This window comes from Zonotrichia albicollis, chromosome 4 (genome assembly GCF_047830755.1).
Source record: "Zonotrichia albicollis isolate bZonAlb1 chromosome 4, bZonAlb1.hap1, whole genome shotgun sequence".
NCBI lineage: Eukaryota > Metazoa > Chordata > Aves > Passeriformes > Passerellidae > Zonotrichia > Zonotrichia albicollis.
Genome location: NC_133822.1, coordinates 26,621,665 through 26,646,174, shown reverse-complemented (window position 1 = coordinate 26,646,174; position 24,510 = coordinate 26,621,665). Strand labels below are relative to the sequence as shown.

Below are 24,510 nucleotides of genomic sequence, written 5' to 3'. Positions count from 1 at the left end.
GTAAAGAAACTTATCTCCTCAGTGCAACCTTCAGACTCAGGAAGACTGCCCTGTTTCCCCTTCATTTAGGGATTTAGATATACTTCTATTCAATGCATGTCAGTACTTCATTAATTAATACTACAGTTTTCTATTTCCTGAGATGGAAAAGTACAGCTTTTGACTATGAAACACTGAAACAACACGTTTGTTTCCTAAGTGACGCATCTGCAAAGTGTGCCTACGTGTTTCACTGAAATATTTAAAAACACACTCTTCCACTGAAGCCAGTTGTATGATTAAAAATACTTCCCTTTAAAATGGACCACCCATGATCTTACCTAAAGATTATAGTACACCAAATATTCAACTTTGCAGCTATACAGAACCATATGATGACTGAAAACCCTGTGTTATTTTGAGTGCTGCAGTGTGGAGGGGGGAGGAGAGACATTAGCTTGAGCTACAAGGTTTCCATCAGCCCACAGGAAGTGCTAAAGTACACGCTGATGAGAGAATTGTGTGTGTGGAAATGGAGGTTGGGCAGTGCTGTGCAGGTACTGTGGTTATCTGTGCAGTTATGCTGCCCAGCTCCATAGCTGGAAAAAATACAAGGGAACTAAGGCGTGCCTTTTCAGGTAAATAGCTTGTAAACAGAATGTGGAATGACTTTCCAAACAACTGCCATAGTTGCTTTTTCCTACAAAATGTACTCTACTGTGTCACAGCCGATACAAAAGTATTTTTGGCTGAATGTGATAATTTGTAATGTTTGCTTGAATGTAAGGGAGTGTGTTAATCATGTTTGAACTGATGGCTCTGAGCTCATACAGCCTGCTGTCCACAACACACATCCATTTCTAGAATGGTTATTGTATTGCTTTTTATTTATGTCCTTTTGTGAGGTTTCTGTTTTGAAGCAGAGCAGTGTTCATGCTGGGTGGTCACATAAGTAAGTTTTGATGTCTGAGGCAGTGCTTCTTTTAATGTTCTATTTTGCTTATTAATTATAGGCCATTTTAGAGCAGTTGTGTGTGTGTCACTGCTCTCTGCAACTGTTTTGTCAGTGCAGCTGGAAATGCTGTTTCATGGCTCCTCTCCTGGAGAATCCATCAATATCCTGCTCTGCACTCTCCTTGTTTTTGCGCTGTTGTAAAATTCTACTGAAACTAAATATGAAATATATGTTTTAGACATTTCCCTTGATATTTTACAAAAATAAATTTTTGTTATGAGTGTATATATCAAGCCATCTCATTCCACTAGATTAGGGAATTAAAGGGTCGGTTAAAGGGTCAATTATTTATTTTTAAAAGTATCTAAACAGTTAAAGATGTCTTGCTAATTAAATGCTTACAAAATGTAATTTGCAAGTTGAAGACGTGGTCTTTTGCTGCCTTTGTGCTTTTTTTGAAACAAATGCTCAAGCATATTTATGTCAATTTTATTTATTTAGAAGGGATGGTAAGATATTATGGTTAATTTAGTTTTGGAAGACTGACAGTACATATAAATTAGTTTGTGATATCACAGACGTTACAAAAGTGAACATTCTGAAAGGATGAAGACCTGTGATTAAATTAAACTTCTTCCTGCATGTTATCATTTTAATCACTTGATCCTAAACAGTAGGAAACCTCTGATTTGAAAAATCAAAGAATATTTTTAAATATTATTTTAATTGACAGATAATCCTGAGTTGTTCTACTGGTTTTCTGGCAGTAACATTTACTCAAAACCAAGTTTTATGCACTTTTTTCCTTGCAGTGAAGAAAACATTAATGTGGATTTTTCCCTCATACTTCCAGATTAAAAAAAAAAAGTATAGTCTGAAAATGTTAAGAATTGTTTTAAATGATGCAAATATTTTAAAGCTCCCCACATCACTTCATCAACTTTGCATCTTAGCTGGTATACCTATGCCATTTAAAGCATGTATTTTGCAGTATTAATAATTTCTGTGGTCAGTGTCTTAACTTTAAATAAAAACCTGCAAAACGTCTGAAGGCAATTAATAGCTTCCCTGGTTAGAACAAAAATTGCACAATTAAAATAATACACCTACACGCATTGGCTTGTCAAGCTGAGAATAAAAAATAATTTTTCCCCAAAGTCAGTGTTGCTATTTAAGGTATCTCCTGGTTAATTGGAAAAATGCAGAGGGAGGCTCTGCTGGCAGCATGTGGGAGCTCTTAGGGATGGTTAGGTCATGAATGTGCAAAAAACCAGCGTGTGTAACAGCAGCATGTCTAACCAGCATGTCTGGCCACTAATTATGGGGAGGGAGGACAGGAGATAAGAGCTGCTCACTCCAGGGCTCTGCCAGTCTGCTTTGGAGTGTGAGAGCAAGGTTTTATTTTACAGGGGTGAAACACAGTGTGCAGGCTAAGAGTCTTCTTGAGAATGTTGGGTTGTTGCCTCATGTTTCAGGTATACTTCTGTGCTGTGTGTTTTTCCAGTAGTTTGATCAGTAATTTCAAGTTTCATTTATTTAATAAAATAATCCATAAGGACCAAAATGGCTGTTTTTACTCCTTTTATTATGCATCGTGAAATGTATCTGCTGTAAGATTGCATCTCACAGTGTTAATGTGCCTGAAGAGTTTAATTTTAGAGCCTGTCTCCTCTCTAGAGTTGTGGGGGATTTTTTTTACATGTGGTAATTATCATAGAAGTTTAATCTCTTTAGTGATCTTCTCATGTGTGCTGAAACTATGGCTCGAATGTGTGTTCGTGGCCTGTATATTTGGGGCAGTGAATGTGTGCTGCTTTCAGTGGTTTCACATTCAGCATTTAACAGACGTGGGCATGGGCAAATATAATCCAATACCAAGGAGGTTGTTGTGGACCAAGCAACGTAAAACTCAGGATTTCCTTAATTGAGAAGTGCAGAGGGTTATGTTACTCAGGGTTATGAATGACGACTATGAACTGATAGCTTTTTGTTATTTAATGTCATTTTATGTTATTTGCTAACTGAAAAATGTCTAGGTGGCAAATTATTCAGTTACCCAAACTAGCAGATCTAGGAATAAACATTGCTCTGACTCTCAGAGGAGTGTGCCTGGTAGGAAATAAGCTTGCAGAATCTGTAACAGCATGCATTTCCTAGATTCCTTCCTTTAGTGCTCACGGTTCACCGAATAGGTTGCTGTCAACTTCTTTCCAAAAACCATTTGGTGCATGGCTCTGCCAACTATAACATAGTGGCTGAATTCCCCAAGAAACAGTGTTTCAATTTCCTTTTATGGACTTTTCTCTAGTGTTTGTTGCTGTAGTTGTTTTCTCGATGGAGACTAAGGGATTATCTTAAATCCCTGTGGAGGAGGGTGCTATTCTGCCTGTTTTATAGATTGAAGAAGAGCTAGGCCCAAACCATCAATTTGAGACTCTACCTTTGAAAATCTAAGGCCTAACTTCTGTTTATAAAATGCAGTCATGCCTACTGATTGCAATTAGAAGACTTCACAGCATTGAGTAGCAGTGATTAATCATGGTTTGATGCATTTCTTCCCTTCACACAGGGGCTGGAGTTTTGTGGTGTCACTTGAATGTGTAAACCAAACCATTCTTTTTTCCTGTATTTACTTTTCATATTAATTCATGGACTTTACAGTGTCAGTAGCTGTGATTCTTAACAGCTTTTGTTACATGATTTCACAATGTTGCTAAAGAAGTTATGTCACTTTTTTCTGTGTAAACAGTAAACAGTTTCCAACCTTGAAGAAATTGAGAACTCTTATAGAGCAAATTCTTTGGACAAAATAGAAAAGAAAGCAAGATCTAAATTGCCTTATTTAACCAGAGAATGCAGTTGGGCATATTCATGGTAGGTACACTTGGTAGCAAACCACAGTAGTTCACACTTAAAGCATAGATTGTATTTATTTCTGTACAAGGAAGTCTTGTTTCCTTCGGTGTGGAACAAAACCTAAGACTTCAGTGAATAATAATGAAAAGTATTATAGCTGAAAGTTCTTAGGAGCAGCTAATTGAAGTTGAGTCATACATATACATAAGTAATTCACTCCTTAGTCATGAAACTTGGAATCTTGATGAGTCAGATCCATGGCAACAAATGCTGTCATTCCAAAAATAAGTTTAAAAGGTAATGTTGACCAGGTGCTTTTCCTTTCTAGAGGCTGATGGACCATCTCTGTCTCAGCTTGCATCTCTAGAGTCCTTGGAGAAAATGCATGGCAACACCATTTGGTTTTCTAAGTATGGATTAATTTTTTTCCTTCTGTCCCCTGAGGGTAGTTAATCACTGGAATAGGTTGCACAGAGAGGTTGTGCTATCTCCATCCCTGGTGGTTTTCAAGATCCATCTGTATGAAAGCTGTGAGCAACCTGTGCTAATCATGCTTGGAAGATTGTGTCACTCTGAGATGTTTCTGTGTTGTGCACCAGTTTGTCACCTAGGGCCACAGTTTAGTGATGCTGTAAAGCAGCCTATTGTACATGGGACTGTAATTAGATTTTTTTTTAATGCTGTCTTTTTGAGTATAGTGAAATGTATTTTCAAATTAAACATCATCTTCCAAAAGAAGTCAGAATGTTAAAATCTCACTTTAACTAACCCTACCTGTTTCACAGTAAGAGTTCATCAAAGCTATTTGTTATTAAAAGCCTGAGGGAGTTTAACTGAAGGATTTCTTTAAAAGCTTTTTCCCATCTTCCTTTTAAAAAATGCCTTAAGAGAAATTTTGAGATTCACTGCATTATTTTAGCTTCTTAACAGTGTGCATTTATTGCACCGAAAAACCCCCCAATTATTTCAACATGAGCAAAGCTAGGAATTTTGCAAATTGCTTTCAAAGTAATATCAAAACCAACTTCTTGAGAGCAGAGGCAGTATCTTGTGTTCAGCTTCTTTTGTGTGTGGTGTGAAGGTCTGCTTGCTCGTTATTAGTTAATATTTTCTAAAATCCTTGTGTGTTAAGCCCTCAGGATGTTTATAGCACTTCTTTTCACACAGTGGGGCACTGGCAGTGAGGAAGAAATTCAAGGTCTGCCGCGTAAAGCATGGCTAGAATGTTCCCTGAGAGGAAGCTTAAAAACAAAAAGCCACATTTATTTATTGAGGTCCATTTCCTTGTGGCAAAGATCAATGTATCCTAATTTACAAGAATTGCTTAAAAGTCAGGGCCAAGAAACTGGAGCCTTGTTTGTTTGCATCATTTCCGTAGCTATTACAGTATGTGCTGTTTAGGATGGAGTTACTTTCTGCACTTGGACTTTGTGGCTTATTTTTAGCCTGTATAAGCTCTTGTGGCAAAAGTGTGCTTGTGACAAAAGGCAGCAGGGGCTCTGAACGGTAAGGCTTTCTCTGGGCTGCTTTCTTTGATGGCCACAGCACTGTGCTACTGTTTGCTTAGCAGCTGGGGGACAAGGAAAAGGTGCTGAAGAGATGTGCCTGGAGTTGTGGAATGAGGAGAAAGAGAGTGGATGAAGCCAAACTGTTGTGAGAATATAGGAAGTGGGTGTGGGCACTGTGCTTTCTATGGACTTATTGGTTCTGCTGCAATCCAGCTGGCCAAAGAACCCCCAGCTCTGTCTATGCAGGGGAATCTTGTGGAGAATCTGTGCAGAACTTATCTTTCTTGGTGTATCCATCTAAATTTTCTAGATTTTATGTGACATCTGTAGTTGTTCATAGGTTTTCTTTTATAGTAAAATGGAAGACCCTGCAAAACAAAACAAAAAAAAAAAGTGCAGTGAACTTTACTTGTGAAACCTCTGCAAATTCACTTGGAGGATAGGAGGACCAAACCCTGACGAAAAATGTGCTAAAGGCCTGGCTTCTGTAATAATTTTGTTTTGTGAGGGTAGCATGACTCATACCACTTAATGTTCCTATCTCAGTATACAGTTTATTTTTAAGTAGGGCTGTAAAAACAGTGTTTTTCTGTACCAGTTGTTGCTATGACTTCACAATGTTTCCCTAAATACGCTTGCTCATACTTTCTCACAGCATAGTATTTGGCACATTAGAACCTTAATTCCATCAGTATTTCCTGAGTGCTGATCGTTTTAATGCTTCTATGGAAAAAAAGGATAACTCCATGTATTATGTAGTTCTAGTTGAGGAGGAATAAAAGGGTTTTTTTAAAACCCAGTCACCACAACCTGTTCCTTCATTTGAGAAAATGTTGCTGTGTTGAACTTTTTCAGTCTTTCCATGTAACTTTTCAGAGTAAATTTATAGGAATGATATCGTTTAAGCTATTTTGTTAAAGGTAAGTGGATGCTGTATTGTTACTTCAGAACATTTTCATTGTCTTTTTTATCTGTAGTTGGAGGGAAAAAATACTGCTAGTGTGGTTCGGCAGAGTGGGATGGATGACTGCATGGGATGGGCTGAAACTTTATACTTCAGACTTCCTTTTTCCAAGTTGCTGAACTCTGCAGCTGTTAGACAGATCTCTTCCAAAAGGCAGTGAACACTTTGGTTGAAAGATCTCGCTGTAGAGGAGAAAAACTTCACTCACCCTTCCCAACAACCTTCGGAACCTCATCCCTGCCTAGTTCTGCATGGCATGCCCAGCTGTTTAATTTTAAACCATTCTTATGAATTGGTACAGCTAGTTGCAAGCTTACTGCAGTTTGGTTTCCTCCTTATACTGCTTTATAGCTGTCTAAAAAGGATGTGGAAAAATACACTTGTGTTATCACAGATGTAATCTGTGCTTTCCTCAATGTATTGTAAAAATTGCAAGGGATAAAATTTATCTGGAAAGAACACATTCCATGTAAAGGTGTGCTGCTAGAGAAACTGACAATTGCATAGTGTTTAAACTTTTCCCTCTTGACTCAGTAAAAGCATGAGTGGAAAAGCTGGGTTTTTTTTGTAATTACTAATAACGTAATTAAAGATTGTTACACTAATATGTAAAAATAATTTGCCTCTATATGATATTCCTTTCTAGCTTGCCGTTTTTTGTAGAACCCTTAATATATTTTGGCTGTCTTTTAAAAATAGAATTCCAACAATTGATGTTCCTGTTGTGGTTTTTAGTTCCATATTCAGCGTTAAGGTTATGTAAGCTTTTTGTGAATTGCATTACATAAATGAATTGGGTGAAAAACTGATAAGTAGAAACATCTTGTCTTCCCAGCCAGAGTATTTTGTTATGTTTGTGCTGCAACTGTCCAAAGAACTATTTTGTTTCAGTAGCTGGGTTTTGTTGTGGACAAGTGCCTACCCTTATGGCATGGTTATTCTCAGTGTATCCCAGAAATGCTAATTTAGTGTTGAATTCTCCTTGCCTGGGAGGCTTTCAGTGCTGTTTCTCTCAGCAGCCTGTCATAACCACTGGGCAGCAAGGTCAGATTCGGAGATGTTTTCAGCCCCCTTTTGGAGAGGCCATGGTACTTTAGGGGAAGCAAGATTGACAAGACAAAAAAAAAAAGAGAGGGAGCTTCAACTTACAGACTACTGGTTCTATCCACCAAGGGGTGGATAAAATCTATTTACCTGTTTATATCCCTGGTAGTATTAAAGATAAACTTGTCAGGAGACATCCAAACAGGGGAACCTGGTGAAATATCTGCAGAGATCAGAGAGGGATTTGTGTGTGTGTTTTGGGAGGCAGCTGTTTCCTTTCTCTCCTACCTCTTGGTCTCCAGCCCACAAACTGCATTTGTGAATGCAAGTGCCTGGATTTTTGTCTCAGTAATGTTTTTGATGTTAATCTTACATGTTAGCTTGGGTAACCTAACCTTTTTCATGCCCAGTCATTCATAAAGTCATCTGCTTCAATGAGGATATTTTTCTTCACTGCAGCTGTGTCGATAAAAGTCAAAATGCCTGAATTGTTAAAGCAATGACTTACTTCTAATAAAGCTCAGAATTTGGAGTTGATGGGTTTTCTGTTTGTTTGTTTTGCTAAAATAGAACAATGACAAGAAGACATTTATTTTTCTTTAAATCAACAAATTTTGGCCTTAAATATTTTCGGTGGGTTTTGTTGTATAACAGATTTCCAGTGGAAAAGGAATAGGACTCAGTGCAGGTTACTGTTGCAGAAGCAAAGGTCAGCTGATTGTCTTGTAGGAATGCTTTGATTGTGGAGTAGTTAATGAGTAAGCATCTCATTGCTCAATCTTTTCTTTTAGTTATGACAGGAAATTTTATCATTAAATAAAATATCATTAAATTATATTTTATCATTAAATGAACTCAAGAGTCTAGTGAAATGTGATATAAGCAGACGCATTGAGTGTTTTCTGGACAACCAATGTCAGGATAAGAGCTACAAACTGTGGGGTAGAAGTTTTCTGTTCCAAAATGCCCTGTGTGGTTACCTCTTTTTATTTGGCATCTCTAGATATCAAAATACTGAATGAAGTTGCTTAAGACATTTTTTTTCATAACTTCAAAACTCCATTAATAATGCTCATAATATTTTTTCTTTTTTTTTACAGATTCTGAAGGTGTTTAAGCTCTGAATACTTACAAGCTCTTCATACATAACAATGTCTGGCTCATACGATGATTCCGTTGGAGTAGAAGTTTCTAGTGATAGCTTCTGGGAGGTAATTCAAATGTTCTGTTCAATATTTTGATTTTATTTTTTACTTGTATTGTAGAAGATCTGATTTTTGTGCACTGTAAGTTGTGGAGAGAGCTGCAATACACGACACATAGGTTATTGTGATCTGCAGAAATAGCCTTCAGAGTTAAAATTACCTTTTGGATTTTGATCTGTTTCTTTTGAGGTCTTTAATGGGCACAGACTTGAGGATCATCCACTTGAGTATGGTATGGAATTTATAATTCAGCCTTTGTCAGTTTTTATTGTCAAGGAAGGCCTTATGTGAGTAGCTTTTAAAATAAGCAGTGTTAAATCTGAAGTAACTGTTCCAAGCTACTGTAAATGAACATAAATTACAAAAGAAAGATACTGTGTGGATGTACTGCCTGTCTTCTCTTTGTATCTAGATAAAAATATAAACTTTCTTGAGACAAGATATTCTTATCTCAGTGTAAAAGCATACATGCAGAAAGATAATATGAAGTACTTTGTAATATCAGCAATTTGTACTGCCCCAATCTGATGGAGACTTTCAGATGCTGTGATAATTTAAGCCCTGAAGAAAGGAAAATTCATAAAGCAGAAATATTTTTACAAAAACAAGTCTTTGAGTAAAAAGTTTGGCAGTGTCAATACTGACACAATTGGAGGTAAGTACACTGTCCAAATTAGCTGTATTCAGTAGGACAGACTTCTGCCATTTGAGAGGGAGCTCTTTTGAGTTTGAACTATAACAAACATGAAAATGGCTTGGGGGAACCTGTCTGAATTTACCAGGGACCTATGTTACACAGCTTGATTTTGGTAACCTGATATTGTACTTCCTTTGAAATGTAAGCTTTTCTAGACTGCTGAACTGTGCTGTTTGTGGTGACAGCATATTACATTTTGATGCAGATCTCCCATGTTTTTTCAGTATATTCTCTAAAAGGCCTAATGCTAGTGAGGACCTGTTGAGTACAGTTTTTTGAGGAAATTATTACTATTATGTTAAATATATCTGTCTTATTTATAAAGAAATTCTTTAAAAGTCACTGTATTTTAAGCCTTGACCCTTTTTGTTGTAGGAGTGCTCTGTAGGATGGCTGCAGACAGGCTGTGAGACCATTTGATGTATAACCACAAAGATTGTTCTTGTTAAAATGATAATTGGAAAGTCATGGCAATCAGGTGAAATTCCAGGTGACAGGAAAGAGTGAAACATTGTACCTGGCTTTAAAAGGGGTAGAAGGAAGAACCCTGAGAACTGCTGCTCTTGGAGGTGTCTCTCAACTGGCTGTGATCCTGAACAATCTGAGCTATCACACCTGCTTTGAGCAGGGGATTGGGCTACCTGATCTCCAGAGGGTCCTTCCAACCTCAGTTTTACTGGGTGGTTTGTTTGATGCTGAGGCAACTTCTGAGCAGGCTTGCTTGCTAGAAGTGTTTCAAAATAAAATGAGGAGGCAGGCAGGAAAAAAGAATTCTGGAGGGATATTTTGATGTGTGTTGGGATATTTTAATGTGTGTTGTGCATCGTATACTTGGCAGTAGAACATGATTTCTGGCTGGCTGTTCTGTACCAAGCTGTTGTCTTCCATCAAATAATTATGTCTGGAAGAATAAAAGTTGAGTGAATAAGAATGAAATTTTCTCTAAACTAGGATGGTTATGTTTGGACAAATTTGAACTCAAAGAATTAAATCAGATAAAGGATGATCAGAAATGGCAATTACCTTAAATGAGGGCCTTCATGAAGGTTTGTTTAAATGTATTTGATGCTTATTATAGGTGGCTTATTTGTGTTTGTGCTATTGGTGACTTATTTTACATAATTTGGTAAATACTACTACTTACTGTTTCCTTGGACTTGTCTGTGTATTCTTTCCAAAAGGTCAGGACTGCAGTCTGTTTCATAAGCAATGTGAGTAGACTAATGTATAGTGCATTAGCATACCTTTCTTTATCCTAGGATAAGGAAATGTTAGACTTCGGGATAGCAATCAGTTGGTTTCTTTATAGATTTTTCTGTGCTTTCTCTTTTTTGATGTATAACCACAAAGATTGTTCTTGTTACAATGGTGCTTGGAAAGCTATGGCAATCAGGTGAAATTCCAGGTGACAGGAAGGCGTGAAACATTGTACCTGGCTTTAAAAGGGGTAAGAAAGAGGACTCTGGTAACTACTGACCTGTCAAACTCACCTCTGGGCCTGGGAAGTTCATAGGACAGACTCTTAGAAGCTCTGATAAGGCACAAGGAGGACAGGGAGGTGATTTGAGACAACCAAGGGCAAATCTTGCATGACCAACCTTGTGGCATTTTCCAATGGAGCAGCTCCATCAGTGGGCAAGAGAAAGGGTACAGGTGTCATTTGTGTGGATTGCTGTAAAGCCTTTGGCATGGGCCCCCACACCGTCCTTCTCTCCAGGTTGGGGAGACATGGATTCTGTGAGCGGATTGCTGGATGGAAAAGGAATTAGTTGGGTGGTTGCATCCTGAGAGAAGCAATCAGTGGCTCAGAATCCCAAGGGACATTGTTTACAAGTGGTGTCCCTCAGGGGTCCATACTGGAACCAGTATTTAATATCTTCATTAATGGCATAGAGGGATCAAGGGCACCCTCAGCAGCTTTGCAGATGGCACCAAGCTGAGGGTGCAGTGACAATCCGAAGGGACCTGGACAAGCTCCAGCCCTGGCCCATGGGAATCTCATGAGGTTTAACCAGACCAAGTGCTGGTGCTGCCCCTGTCTTGGGCACATCCCTGTGTGTGATGGATCCAGGCAGGGGATGAGCAGAGGGAGCAGCCCTGGCTGAAGGACCTGGGGGCTGTGGGTGAGAGCTGGCCCTGCCCCAACGCAGAGCCCCCCTGTGCTGGGCTGCACCCAGAGCCCCAGGGCAGCAGGGCAGGGGGGATTCTGCCCCTCTCTGCTGAGCCCCCCTGCAGGGCTGCATCCAGCCCTGGGCCCAGCACAGCAAGGACAGGGAGCTGCTGAAGCCAGGCCAGAGCAGGGACACCAAGGGGATCAGAGGGATGGAGCAGCTCTGCTGGGAGGAAAGGCTGAGGGAATTGGGATTGTGCAACCTGGAGAAGAGAAGGCTTTGGGGTGCCCTCACTGTGGCCTTGCAGTGCCTGAAGGGAGCCCACAGGAAAGATGGAGAGAGACTCTGGACAAGGGCCTGGTGTGACAGGGGAAGGGGCAATGGCTTCACACTGACAGAGAGCAGGTTTAAATTGGATATTGGGAAGAAATTGTTCCCTGTGAGGGTGGTGAGGCCCTGGCACAGGGTGCCCAGAGCAGCTGAGGCTGCCCCATCCCTGGCAGTGTCCAAGGCCAGGTTGGATGGGGCTCTGAGCAACCTGGGATAGTGAATGGTGTCCCTGCCCTTGGATGATCTTTAACATCCCTTCCAACCCAAGCCATCCTGTGATACTTCTGGTTTGGAGTCATCTATCCAAACTAAATTTGACTGCTATTTAGTCTAAAACCCATCCTTTTTTATGTGTTCTGAATTGGTTGATTTGTATCTGAAGACTGCAACTTTGAATTCTGGTCTTAATCTTTCTCAGAAGGGTTAAAAATCTTTGATCAATGTGTTTTGTTTGATTTGATTAGAAAAGCTGTGGTGCCTCTGGAGTGCCAGCTGAGTGCTTCATGCCTCAGGTCACAGGAAGTAAAGAACTCCTAATCAGTTTGGAAGTTGTTTTGTTACTACAGATTCCGACATTTATACTCTTGTTAGAGGTTTTTCAAGATTTTTGACACAGTACGTTTTTTCTTTGTTTTTAAAGTCAGCTTGCAGTTTGTTAAAAGCCACTTTGATATGTTTTAGTGCCACAGCTGCAAGCAGTGAATGTATTTGAACTTGGCTGTGGCACAGAAGTGTCAGTCTGGCAGGGTAAGCTTTCGAGTTTGTTCCCTCACACTCCAAAATAGTTCAGATTTATTTACCTTTGAACTGTGCTGCAAAGCCCATCTTTTTCTTAAAGGCATTTGGGAAAGAGTGAGGTGGCTGGCTGTGGGACCTAGCTGAAAAACTGACTGTCAAAGCTGGTTTTTGCTCACTGTATATCTGTTGAAACTAAAACAATTTTAGTTGTAGAAAGTTGGGTTTTCTGTTGAGCTGATGAGAACTATACCTAATAAAATGTTAAGTGACCTTCAAAGCTTTTGCCATTGCTGTTGACAGAAATTTCATTGTCTTTAGGACGTGAAACACTTTGTTCTCTATCAGTTTGCTGACTCTAGAAGGCTTTGGTTTCTTTTTGAAATGTCACTGCCTTTGCTATGGTTTCTTACTAAAAAATGTAAATCTGGAGTCTGTAGTTGCCTGGTAGTAGATTTACTACTCTAACTTTGTCTGGCTGCACATGCTCAGACTGTCCATGGAGCAGGTCAATGCAGATTACTTCATCTGTTAAACTTCTTTTATTAAGTTGCTATTTCAATACTGTTCATGGAAATTTCCAGTTCTGGCACTTAGAGTTAAGTTCAGTGCTGGAAATACAATACAAATAGTAACTTGTTTCCTCTAAAGGTTAGTAGTTTTTATTACAACATAGATATTGTTATCAGGTTCTGATTTGTGGTTGGGAAATTGCTGTCTTGTTGAAAGGGAATTGGAGAAGTTGCTGTTTGAACTTGTGTTCATGGTGATGGCTTACTGTAGATCTGGCAGTCAAAAAATGTGGGTAGGTCAAGGCTCAGGCAGGGGTAGTATCTTGTATCAGAACAGCTGATATGAGTGAAAAAAACCAGGCTTTCAGAATCATCCATGTTTGTTAAGTGTGCCAAAGAAATAGCAGCAGCCTTCCTAATTAAATGGAAGTGGTTTTTTCATATTTGGTAAAACCAAGATACTACTTTAAGGCTTTTTGTCTTCTAGCAGGATGACAAATCCTTTTCAGTAGAACAAATCCTTTTCTTCTTCTCTAATTTCTTTAGGTGTTTAGTTCATAAAAGTACCTTAGAAGTCTGAGAATTTTGTATGTGTTTTAATATAGCTTGCTTAGAGAACAAAGGATTGCAAAATGCTAAGAAAAGACTTTCTGAAGGGTAATTCCCACAATGGCACTGGAGAATTTCATCAAAGTTTCAGTTGTAGAAGTGTCTTAAATTGCCTAAGAGATGGAAATTTCACTCTCCTAATTTATTTTTCTGTCAAGCCTCAATGTACCTTGATGTGTCTGGTTAAGCTCATGACTCTCTCTGAGTGTGGAAATCCTAGAGACTGAGGAATCTTGATGATATGCTCCAAGAAGGGATTCCTTCATCTGTTTTGATTGGCTGACAAGGATGTTGTGCTCTGGGTAATCAGAGATTGTTGCTGATTGCCTGAAGCAGGGTGGCAGCAGGTTTTCCAAGGGAAAGTGGAAAAGATACAGTTTGAAAGCCTTTCTATTTCTTTCTCAGCTATCATATGGAGTTTAAGCATTTGCATGACTGCTGTAAATGCATCATAATCATCTAGGGCACTTTCTGCATCCAAAAATAGACCAAGCCAAAAACTGGTTAGTTCCAACACTGTGTTGCTTTAGTTAAACATGAGAAGTGGGCATGAGACCTATTGGCCTTGTCCTGCTGGAGTAGTTTGGAATGTCTGTGAAAGAATTTGGTATATTAATAATTAACAAAATGCATCATAAAGTTTGCTTTCTGTTTATTAAGCTCCAGCCTTATGCTGGTAATCACAATCAGGGATCTATTGAAAGAAAAATGCCTTGGGCCAGATGAGACCAATGCTCTTGTTCAGTTACATACCTGTGAGGGTAAGAAAGCCAGTGAGTGAGTGTTCCTAAAGATCAAAGTGGGAGTGTATGCATATCTTGCAAGGTAAGACATCAAAAGGAGCAGCTCCCCTGCCTGTGCAGGCACTTACTTTAAATGAGCTCTAGGTCCCTCAGAGACTCTGTGCTTCCTTATCTCCCTGACTTTCTGCGAACATCAGCAGCATGGAGCCCATTTATTGCAGGGGCGTTTCAAACACCTACTTACCCAAACAGAAATAGTCACTGAACAGCTGCTAAACCTGCAGCTGGGATTATTTTAGCCCTGTGAGTGATTCCCTTGGAGGACAGGACCTGGTGTGCATTCTGAAGTGCTGAACACAGGGCTTTTGTTGCATTCTGAAGGATTTGCTGACAATCCATTAGCAATATAAGACTTTCAACCTCTCAAAGTGGAAGTTGATCCCCTGTGTGGTATGGATGAATTAAATTTAGCCTCTGTTTGCATTGCCGTTGTCCCCTGCCCCTTTCTAACTACATAAAAAACCAACAAAACAAATAACTAAAAAACTCCTTCCCAAAACAAAGACCCCAACCAACCAAAAGAAGACTCAAATTCAACATTTTGGATAAAAATATTTGGATTCTGCAATAGTAGATTCCTGTCACATAGCTGTTTTTTGAATCTCCTCCTAACTTTGAGCAATGGAATATTTTTCATTTATATTGCTACTGTTTGCTTTGCTGGTGTATTTGGCTTAACATTTTGTGTGTTTGAGAGCTTCCTCAGGATTTTTCTTGTAACCAAGGGTGAATTTGTATGCGTAAACTTAAACTTACTCAGAGATAATGCTCATAGGTGCTTGGACTGTGTGTGCTAATTATGCACCAAGATAATTATTCTTATTTATAAAAGCCACACAGTGGTTGTAGATGTTTAAGCTGGTTGAAATGTTTGGAAACTTCCCGTTTGACCTAGCTGGAAAGAAATTTTCCTCGTGGTTAGATGGAATGCTGGAAATAGTGTGTCCCTGTGTTGGACATTGGTATGTGTGGGTTTGACTATGAACCTTTAAAGCTTATTATTCTGTTTCATACCTAGGAGTATTTGTCCCTAAAAATACCTTGTTGAGTTTCTTTTGAATGGTTCCAGTTCATAAAGGCTGATTTGTTATGAATAAGCTCTGCAAACTTGGAAAAAGAGTTGACAAATCTATCTTCAGGCATTTGAAACTCCTGAAGTATTTGTGGTATAATGTTTGTCGTGGTGTGCTGAAATTACCTAACAGGAGTTTAGCAATAGCTGAATGTTTGCCACCTTCTGGGCTGCTAACAAATGAAAATACTCTTCTTTTTTCTCTCAGTGTACCAGAAAAACCTGCAAGGTGTGTTTAGCACTCTAGGCTTTTGTGCTGCTCTATGAGTATGCCTTAAAATAAAAAAAGAGTCTAACATTTGGGGTGAAGGAGCCTACATAATTTAAGACTCTCCCTTTGTGTTTAGTGCTGTGAAATTGTACAATAATGAAGTTGCAAACTCTTAGATAAATTCCCGCTCAAGATCTATCAGTGGCAGATCTTGGCTCCCTTGGTGAAAGGCAAGCTGCCTGCACTGCCAGCTGTAGGATGATCAATGCCTCATCAGAGGGGGCCTCTGGGCTTTTTTCTGGACCTTACAGATTCCCTAAATCTTAGATTTGGCACAGGATTTGAGGTGACATTGCTGTGCTCTTGCCTGAGAGGAAGTTATAAAATCAGAAGGAATGCTTTCTTGGTTAGGCTACATGGAGACCTGACAGCATCTATAATGCCTGTAAGAGATAAAGGGGTAAAATATGATCAACTGAGATTTATTAGCAGCAAAACTCAGTTGTTTTTTTTTTTTTGGTTTTTTTTTTTTTTTTTTTTTTTTGCAGTGGAAAAGGGTTAAAACTGATGGTTAATTCAAATTAGAACAGGTAGAAAGAGTGACACAAAACTATGAATCACAATTTTCCCAGAATGAACTGATTGCATCCAAAAAGTGACCATTATAATGGTATTTTTAAGAAATAAACTCTTGATTATTTCCTTTTGAAGTGTTTCTGACAACTAAGGGTAAACAGCAAGTGAATTTGATATCATGTCATAAACTATCTCTTTCAGATGGATGTATTGTTGATGCTAAAATGACAGTGGCATAGTTTTTAAATATCTATTTTTCTACTTGAACTGATAAGAAAGTTTGTAGTCTTACAAGTTACTTTTCTGAAACAAATATTTTATGTGTAGGACATGAAGACTTAGAACTTCATGTCATAACTTCATTCTTAGACAGTTGTCTGCTGTCTATTTAGCAAGAAATAGTGCAGTGTTGAGAATGATCAAGAAATTATTCTAACTAGCAAAATCATATATATGTACTGTACAGGGCTAATTGAGAAGTCTGAAAATTGCCAGGCATTATGTAAAATGGTTCTGGCTGAAACAAAGAGGCACAGGAGTTTTTTGTTTGTGTTGTTCCTGGTGAGTTGCTACAAATAAAAGAATTCTTCATTTTTAATTTGCTTAAATACTTCTTTTGAAGGGGATGAGGGAAGTGTTGCAGAATTTACCATTTACCTCAGAAATTGGAGAGAAGAGTTTTGAATAAACAATGTATAAGACCATGTTTTTCAGAGTTTAGGGTGTCTTGAATTTGCTCCTAGATTTTTTATTTATTGTTTTAACTTCTCTACAGTTAATCTAATTGACAACCTAAAGACTGAAATTATTTTCCCTTTACTTGGCTCTATGGCTTGAGGACCTTGTGTCTCAAATCTTATGTCCTACAGTGACAAGCTGCACATTCCACATCTCTAAAATGTCTCATTGCAGTGTCCCTAACTTGTAATGCAATTTTTAAGAGAAGCCACTAGGTTTTCAAAATGTTACATGCCAAGTTATATAATTTATGTTCTCTATCATGGAACACAGAAAAAAATGCCGTTTTTCTAAAATTCTAGCATTCCTGATAGGGCAAATTTCAGTGTAAAACGCTTTCTTTGCAATACCAGGTTATTTTCTAGTATTGTGGGCCTGATTCCTCTTAAAACTGATTTTAAACTGTGATGCTGAGTTCCTTTAGTCCTCCTGTGAGGAAGAGGAGGAGGTAGTGGGTGAATTATCTGTGGTGTGCATGCAGCTCTTTAAAGGTGCCCTTACGTGATAACAGTGAATGGTCACAGGTAAACTCAGTTCAGTTCTCTGAATACCTGCCTGAAATTTGGCAACTGCTTGATGTTACCATGAGGTTAGAGTTTGCTGAGAATGAAAGGATTAAATATACCACAAGGCAGCCAACTCTCATTCAATATTACCATTTAAAATGCTAATTTAATAGTGAGAATTTATGAAAGGAAATGTTCGTGCTACAGACATAAATCCCTGGGCACATAACTGGAGACACAAATTGATGCTAATATAAGGCTTCAGTAGTTGTGCCAAGCTAACATAACCTGTTTTGAAAGTCTGCTTGATTGTGAATCTACAGCTGGAGTAATTCTGAGCAGATGAATGATTTGTCTTTCATTACAAAGACTGTAAATGTTCTTGGAGGTATTTAATTCCCTTAACACTTTGATTACATGTGTATAACTGCCTACTTCTCCACTTCCATTTATCCTGAAAATAGAAGGTTATTTTTCATACTTTCTTGGTAATAGATGCAGTCAGTTGACATGGCTACATTGACTCTCTCTGGTAGCTTCTTATCTTCAGTTATATTGTGGCTTATGTTTAAATGGGCTGGGGGTGTGTGTATGCATTTGTTTACGTGTTTTAGACAAATCAGTGAGTGCTAACTAATGCCTTACTCAGATGCTAACTACACTCCTTTAATCTGTTGAAATGGATCTAGTCCAAACCAAAAACCATGCTCAGATGAATTCCTTGGAGCCACTAAGAGAAATAGTTTTGTCATACCATTTATGGTTTTGATTTTATTTTTCCCCCCGATTTTAATGAGAAGACCTAGCATATGTCTGTATTTAGAGCATAGTCATTTATTCATCCAGCACTTAGTATAGGGATTTTATCGACTTTTAAGAGTATTCCCCTGTATACCATTTTTCTCAAGCACATGGTTTGCATGTGCATCTGCTGACAAAATTCTGAATAAATGTGAACCCAAAAGTTGGATGTTTTTGTCTGTTAGATGTGAAGCAGATATGATTCAAATGTAAAAAATGACTAACACACTCTGAGTATTTGAATATTTAATCTACTGCCTTGCTGCTAATCTTTGTTTTTCAGTCAGGTGGTTTGGGCAGATAAGAAACTGGCTGTGATATTTAATAGCCTGTGCAAGTTCTCTTAACAGAGTTCTTAGGTCTTGTTTAATGTTTACAAAAGCCAGCCTGAGTGACCTTGAATTCAGTGGAAATGTTACTCTGAGAGCAGTGTAAGGCTTTCTTCCCTTTCAGACATTTAGATTTGTTGTTCCACGTTGCTGTGAGCACAAGAGTGAAAGGGGAGTGTTAATTATATAATGGATGTTCATTATATGGTGTACATTTTGCTCCATGTCCTCATTTTATTACAGGTTGTACATTGAGCAACTGTGGGGGGTTTTTTCTTTAGTATTTACAATTCTAAGTATGGTAACTCCACATCCTTGCTGTCAGTATCTTCCCACATTAAATTCTAGAGTACACTTTGGAAATAATTGCTATCTGGTTTTTCAGCAGCGACTGCATTCTTAAAAACTATTATTATGGTTGATAGATATGTTGCAATGCTCCTTTGCATGTCTCTGCAGTTTTATTAATCCTGAAAGATTAAACACAGCATAAAATTAAGATATTAGGTACTTGTTAATGAATATTGAAGAGGGAAAGAATACTCTATTATTTCTCTTAATTTTCTTCACTATCTAGGGCATTACTAAGAAATAATAATGCAGAACAATTGTGGTGATTGCCCAAAATTACAGTTCAGACTTAATAAAATGTAATAAAGCTTTCACTTTTAAAATTAACAACTTTCTTTTACAGGGCAACTTGCAGCCATTGCTGCATCATTGCAGTTAGGTTTTATGATTAATTTATATTAATTTTAATGTTTCAGTTAGGTTTTATGATTAATTGATTTAAGATGAATGAACCTGATTCCATAATTGATTATTTCCTGCTGTATTCTCTTACTCTTAGTTTACAGTATTTCTGTTAATTAAAGATTTATCTTGTTTTCAGAGCTTTCAAGCAGAAATTAAGTCTTTGTCTCTTGGTAGGTTGGGAATTACAAGAGGACAGTGAAACGAATTGATGATGGCCACAGACTTTGCAATGACCTCATGAACTGCATTCATGAACGGGCACGGATAGAGAAGGTCTATGCTCAGCAGCTCACAGAATGGGCTAAAAGGTGGAAGCAACTTGTGGAGAAAGGTAATGCTGAGTTTGAACTCTGACAGCTTTCTCAAATGGAAAAAAATGGTTTTGTATATCTTTGTTTTGGTAAGTACAAAGTAGAAATACTGTATGTTTTAGCCTATGATGGAGTTTTTGCAAGAGGCTCAGTAATGTGACAAATGACCAAGCTTTTTTGGATAAAAACCCAACCAAGCAAAGCCCTGCTCTTTTGCAAATTCACGTGCTTCTTGTTGAAGCAGATGAATCTTGCCTCCAGTACTGAGTTATGTTCTAGAGAACTGTCTGTTTCTCAGTAATTACGAGTACAGTTTGAAAAGGGATTCTGAATAACAAGGGGGCAGTGACTGTGGGGTAAAAACTGGTAATTAAAGACCTAGGCATTGCTCTAATGGAAGGCTAAGGTGATGCTGTTTGATATATTCTGGAATAGTTTATCCTTCCATGATTATTCACCCTTCAAAAAGTATGTTGAGAAACTGAAGGCAGTTCAAAGGGGACCTCACATGTGAAATAGAATTGTGGTACAGGGCTAAGGGCTCCAGATTAAATGAATTTTTTTTTTTTCTGGCTTAAAAGTTTGTAATACTCTAAATTTATATGAAAAGAAATTGTTCCCTTTTCTAGGTTTGCATCAACATTGTTTACAAGTGAATATAAGTCAATAGCTTCAGGTAGTTTCTTGGGAATATAAGTTCCATGTGGGTGATGGTTACTGAGAATGACACTTTTTGTTGTGTTTAGGCCCACAGTATGGAACAGTAGAAAGGGCTTGGTGTGCTTTTATGTCAGAAGCTGAAAAAGTGAGTGAACTACATCTAGAAGTAAAAGGTTCACTGATGAATGAAGATTTTGAAAAAATCAAGAACTGGCAGAAGGAAGCCTTTCATAAGCAAATGATGGGAGGATTTAAGGAAACCAAAGAAGCAGAAGATGGATTTAGGAAAGCTCAGAAACCCTGGGCAAAAAAGCTGAAAGAGGTACAGCAGTAGATTATGTATTAGATATCCTGTGTTATAATATACTAATGTTTCAAATCTCTATAAGGGAGTAAACTCCCTATTCTTTCTGCTGGACCCTCCTTTCTCTTAAAGATCTCTTGCTTTCTGTCCTCTTCTGAAAATAAATATTTTTCTCTTGGTCTCTCCTAATCTTGATGAATTCAGTGAAAATCTGGGAAAAGTGAAATTTAAGCTATCATTTTAACACTGTCTTATTTCATACAATTGAAAGTTACGAATTGCTCAAATAAATGAGGGAAAATGTGTTTGTGGGTTTCCCCCCACCCCTCATATAACATTATTCTTAAATAACAGGTTGGTAGAAAAAGGGGGAGCAGGTGAACATGGGCATGAGTGAGAAGTGTTTAGTTGGGGACTTTCTGTAAAGCTTTTGTTGAGTCTGTTCCAGCACTTCTCTGAGCTGTTTAAATGACATTTCTTGTATCGTGAAAGAATGCTCCAGTGATTTCCTTATGTTGATTCTTACGTGTTGTTCATTCTTTGGCCTAAATAAAAACAATTTTCCCCCTCTCCCCCAAAAAAGAAAAATCATCCTGAAAACGAAATCTGACCATTTCTTCATTGCAACATGATTTTATGGCTGAGTTTTTATGGTTGCTGTAGACTGTTCCAGATGCAAAGACTCAAACCCCTTTTGTAGGTGGAAGCTGCAAAGAAAGCTTACCATGCTGCCTGCAAGGAGGAGAAACTGGCTATATCCAGAGAAACAAACAGCAAAGCTGATCCAGCACTGAATCCTGAACAACTCAAGAAATTACAAGACAAAGTGGAGAGAAGCAAACAAGATGTACTAAAGGTATACTGAATGGTTTTTTGTTTTTGTTTTTTTATGCACACCTATAGCTTGTGCATATTTAAGCTCGTTTTTCCTCCCGAATGTGCTGTGAACACCATAGCATAGTCAGTTCTAGTTCTGTACCAAAGTTTAATTTTCTCTCAAGAATGTGTTCTTGCCAAATTTTTCTTCTCTGAAGATGAATAATGTATGGCCTCTATTTCATTTAAGTACTTTCAGCAGGGCGCTAAGCACAGTAAGCCAGCAAACTTCTAGGGCAGAGTTCTACTTATTTACTAGTGAGGGCTGAGCTATTTCACTCAAGAATCTGAGAGACAGATGCCTAAAACTTGCTGACAGCTGAGTATGTCATCATTCTTGACTGCAGAGTGCATTTTTAAAAAATGAAGCTGATATAATCCACTTAAGTAAGTGCTGTTCTGTTACACCATTTGCTTTATCTCTTCAGTGTGCTGCTACTGAGAGGCTTTTAATGTGTGATGCCTCAAGGATGTCTTTTTCCCTTGAGAATGCTTTTCTGAGATCTGGAATGTTATGTTCCATAAGTTGGGATCTTCTAATTCCTGCCTGTGGACTACTTCTGTAAATTAGTGCAGAGTCTGAGGTTGTATCTGTTAGCTGAGCTCACAGTGTATGCAATTTATGTTCACAAGGATGTACACAATGTTTGGGGTTTCGGTCATAACTCACAGTACCTTATGTAAATTACTAAAGGAGAAAAGACAGCACTTTAAAAGATCTCCAAATACTTTCAATAACTTGAAAGACTTCCTGCTCTGATTTATTCTGTAGCTCCTTTAGTTTTTAACTTCAGAGTTACATTAACATTTACCATGGTTTCTCTTAAAAAGCCAGAGAAGAGGCTTGGAGGTTTATTGTAACTGTTTCTGCAGTTTACTTAGATAATTCTCTTTGTGCCCTAAGGTGGGTACAGTGGTCAGGAGAAGAGTTTGCAGCCTGGCAATTTGTGATCTAAACCTCAGCCATTGCTGCATTGATAGGTCTGTGTTGCAGGGCACTAATAAAAAACACTGCTAACAGTTTGGTTTTGTACCCCCAGACAAAAGAGAAGTATGAAAAGTCTCTGAAAGAATTAGATAATGCCACTCCTCAGTATATGGAGAACATGGAGCAGGTATTTGAGCAGTGCCAGCAGTTTGAGGAAAAGCGGTTGCGTTTCTTCCGAGAAGTGTTACTGGAAGTCCAGAAACACCTTGACTTGTCCAACGTTGCAAGGTAAAACTGCTAGACTTCAAAATTAATATAATTTTCTGTGGAAACTAATACATGCTTCAAGTACATCAGAGTTCAGAGTTCTGATTTCTTTCTAATGTGTTGCTTCAGTTTAAAAGTGTAAGTGAAAGAGATTAATTCTTTGTTTTGTCTAAAATGAGATTAGCATCTATCTCTAACGCTTGCCAGAAACAACAGACCCTCATTCTTATGGTGTTTTATAATCAAATATGGTCCAATTAGAAAGGATTCAGCACTTAGAACCAAAAAATGCTGGATCAAAGATTGGGAAAAGAAGGTATTGGTTTATTATGTGTCTTACATGTTTATTAGAGAACAGACTGGAATTTATTAGTGTAGGAGAGCATGAAATTTGTAGTTAGTACATTTATTGTTAAAATATTAGAGCTCAGTAATGAAATTACCTTGATCTGGGGATGAATTTAAGATCCATAAGTTAACCACTGCTGAACTCTTGTCCACCTTAATTTCAAAGTCTGCCCTTTATACTGTCATGTAAATCAAGGATGTCTTGTATTTTGTTCTTTCTGCCCGAGCCCTCACTGTATTCCAAGAAAGCTAAACTTTTGCTAGGGAGCTCCAGACACAGGAACACTTGCAATGAGTGCTGTAACCATGGCAATATTTTACATCTCACTTCTAACAGCAGAGGTCATGTGCACTCTTGCTTAGCACTTCAAGTGCATAGAGAAAAGGAAGAACTGATTTTAACCTGAGGAGTGTCCCAAACAGGCTTGCTATACTGTCACACAAATATTAGTGCTGGCATGAGGAAAGAGGGTGGCACAGAGGCAAGAACAAAAACAGAGCAAGGAATAGGTAAGGGGAAAACCACTTATTTTGGCATCATTACCATTTTGGGTGGCTTCAAAGTTTTTATGGAACTGATGTGGGAGATAGATTCTTTTTACTGTCAGAGTGGATAGATGATAGAATTGCTGCCCATTTGATTCAGTTTCATCAGGTTAAATGAAACTACAAATCAGAAATAAATGAGAAATAGTTGGCCGAATGGACAAGGTTGGGGGAAGACCACAGAAAATGACCAAGTGGAGAGGCAATGATTTCCTTTTAAGATCCCTAGAATTCCAGGAGTGATCATAATAAGCATCAAAGAAAGAACAGAACTATTAGGGTGAAACCAGGGAAAAAGCAGCTGTAACTGGTGATCTGTTTCCTTATATTTGCCTCTTCAGTACAGAGAAAAAAAGATGTAGAATTAGTCATGAAAGGAACGTTTGATTTTTAACTGTAATAATGCTAAAGAGCATGGTCCAGAAGATAGCCTGCCATGCTTTCCAGAGATGGAGACCTAAAGTTTGTTGTTGATTTAACTGATGGCTGGTAATAATGTATTCCCTTTCTCAAAACACATGCCTCTCTATTGCTTAAATACATTGAAATGACTGCTGATGTAGGAAAAAAACCCATACTGTGTATACGTTAAAGCAGTCAAGTATTGTATAGAAATTGAGAAATGTGGAAGTGTATTTTGAGAAAGTTTGACTCCTTGACAATGTAGCACTAATGAATTCTAATTCTAAATTTTGTGTGATCTGGTCTGGAAGGATTTTCACAAATGCTCTACCTTGAGTATAATAGCAGCTTAACTATATATAAAGTCATATAATAGCAGTTCTGTGTCTCTTATTTTAAGCCTTGTGACTGTTGAGATTTTTTTAAACTGTGAGTTTCATACTGCACCATATTGGTGGCTTTGATATAAATGTATTGTCATGCACATTAGCATGTTCATGGTCTAGGATCAGAGCTGTATCTGCAACATGACTTCTGTTCTGTCAATGAAAAACAACTAGGGTGAGAGGTA

The 24,510-nt window shown here is 38.1% G+C and overlaps 1 protein-coding gene across 4 annotated transcripts in view; it reads left to right on the top strand.

Moving 5' to 3' along the window:
* Positions 1 to 24,510, top strand: part of PACSIN2 (protein kinase C and casein kinase substrate in neurons 2) — a 55,496-nt gene that overhangs the window by 19,168 nt on the left and 11,818 nt on the right. For all 4 annotated transcript variants that reach the window (XM_074539221.1, XM_074539222.1, XM_074539219.1 and 1 more), the window contains 5 exons: positions 8,407 to 8,517; positions 19,472 to 19,628; positions 20,355 to 20,590; positions 21,273 to 21,428; positions 22,489 to 22,664. In XM_074539221.1, coding sequence (XP_074395322.1) covers positions 8,458 to 8,517; positions 19,472 to 19,628; positions 20,355 to 20,590; positions 21,273 to 21,428; positions 22,489 to 22,664 — 785 coding nt within the window. In that variant the 5' untranslated portion in view covers positions 8,407 to 8,457. The remainder of the gene's footprint in view (positions 1 to 8,406; positions 8,518 to 19,471; positions 19,629 to 20,354; positions 20,591 to 21,272; positions 21,429 to 22,488; positions 22,665 to 24,510) is intronic.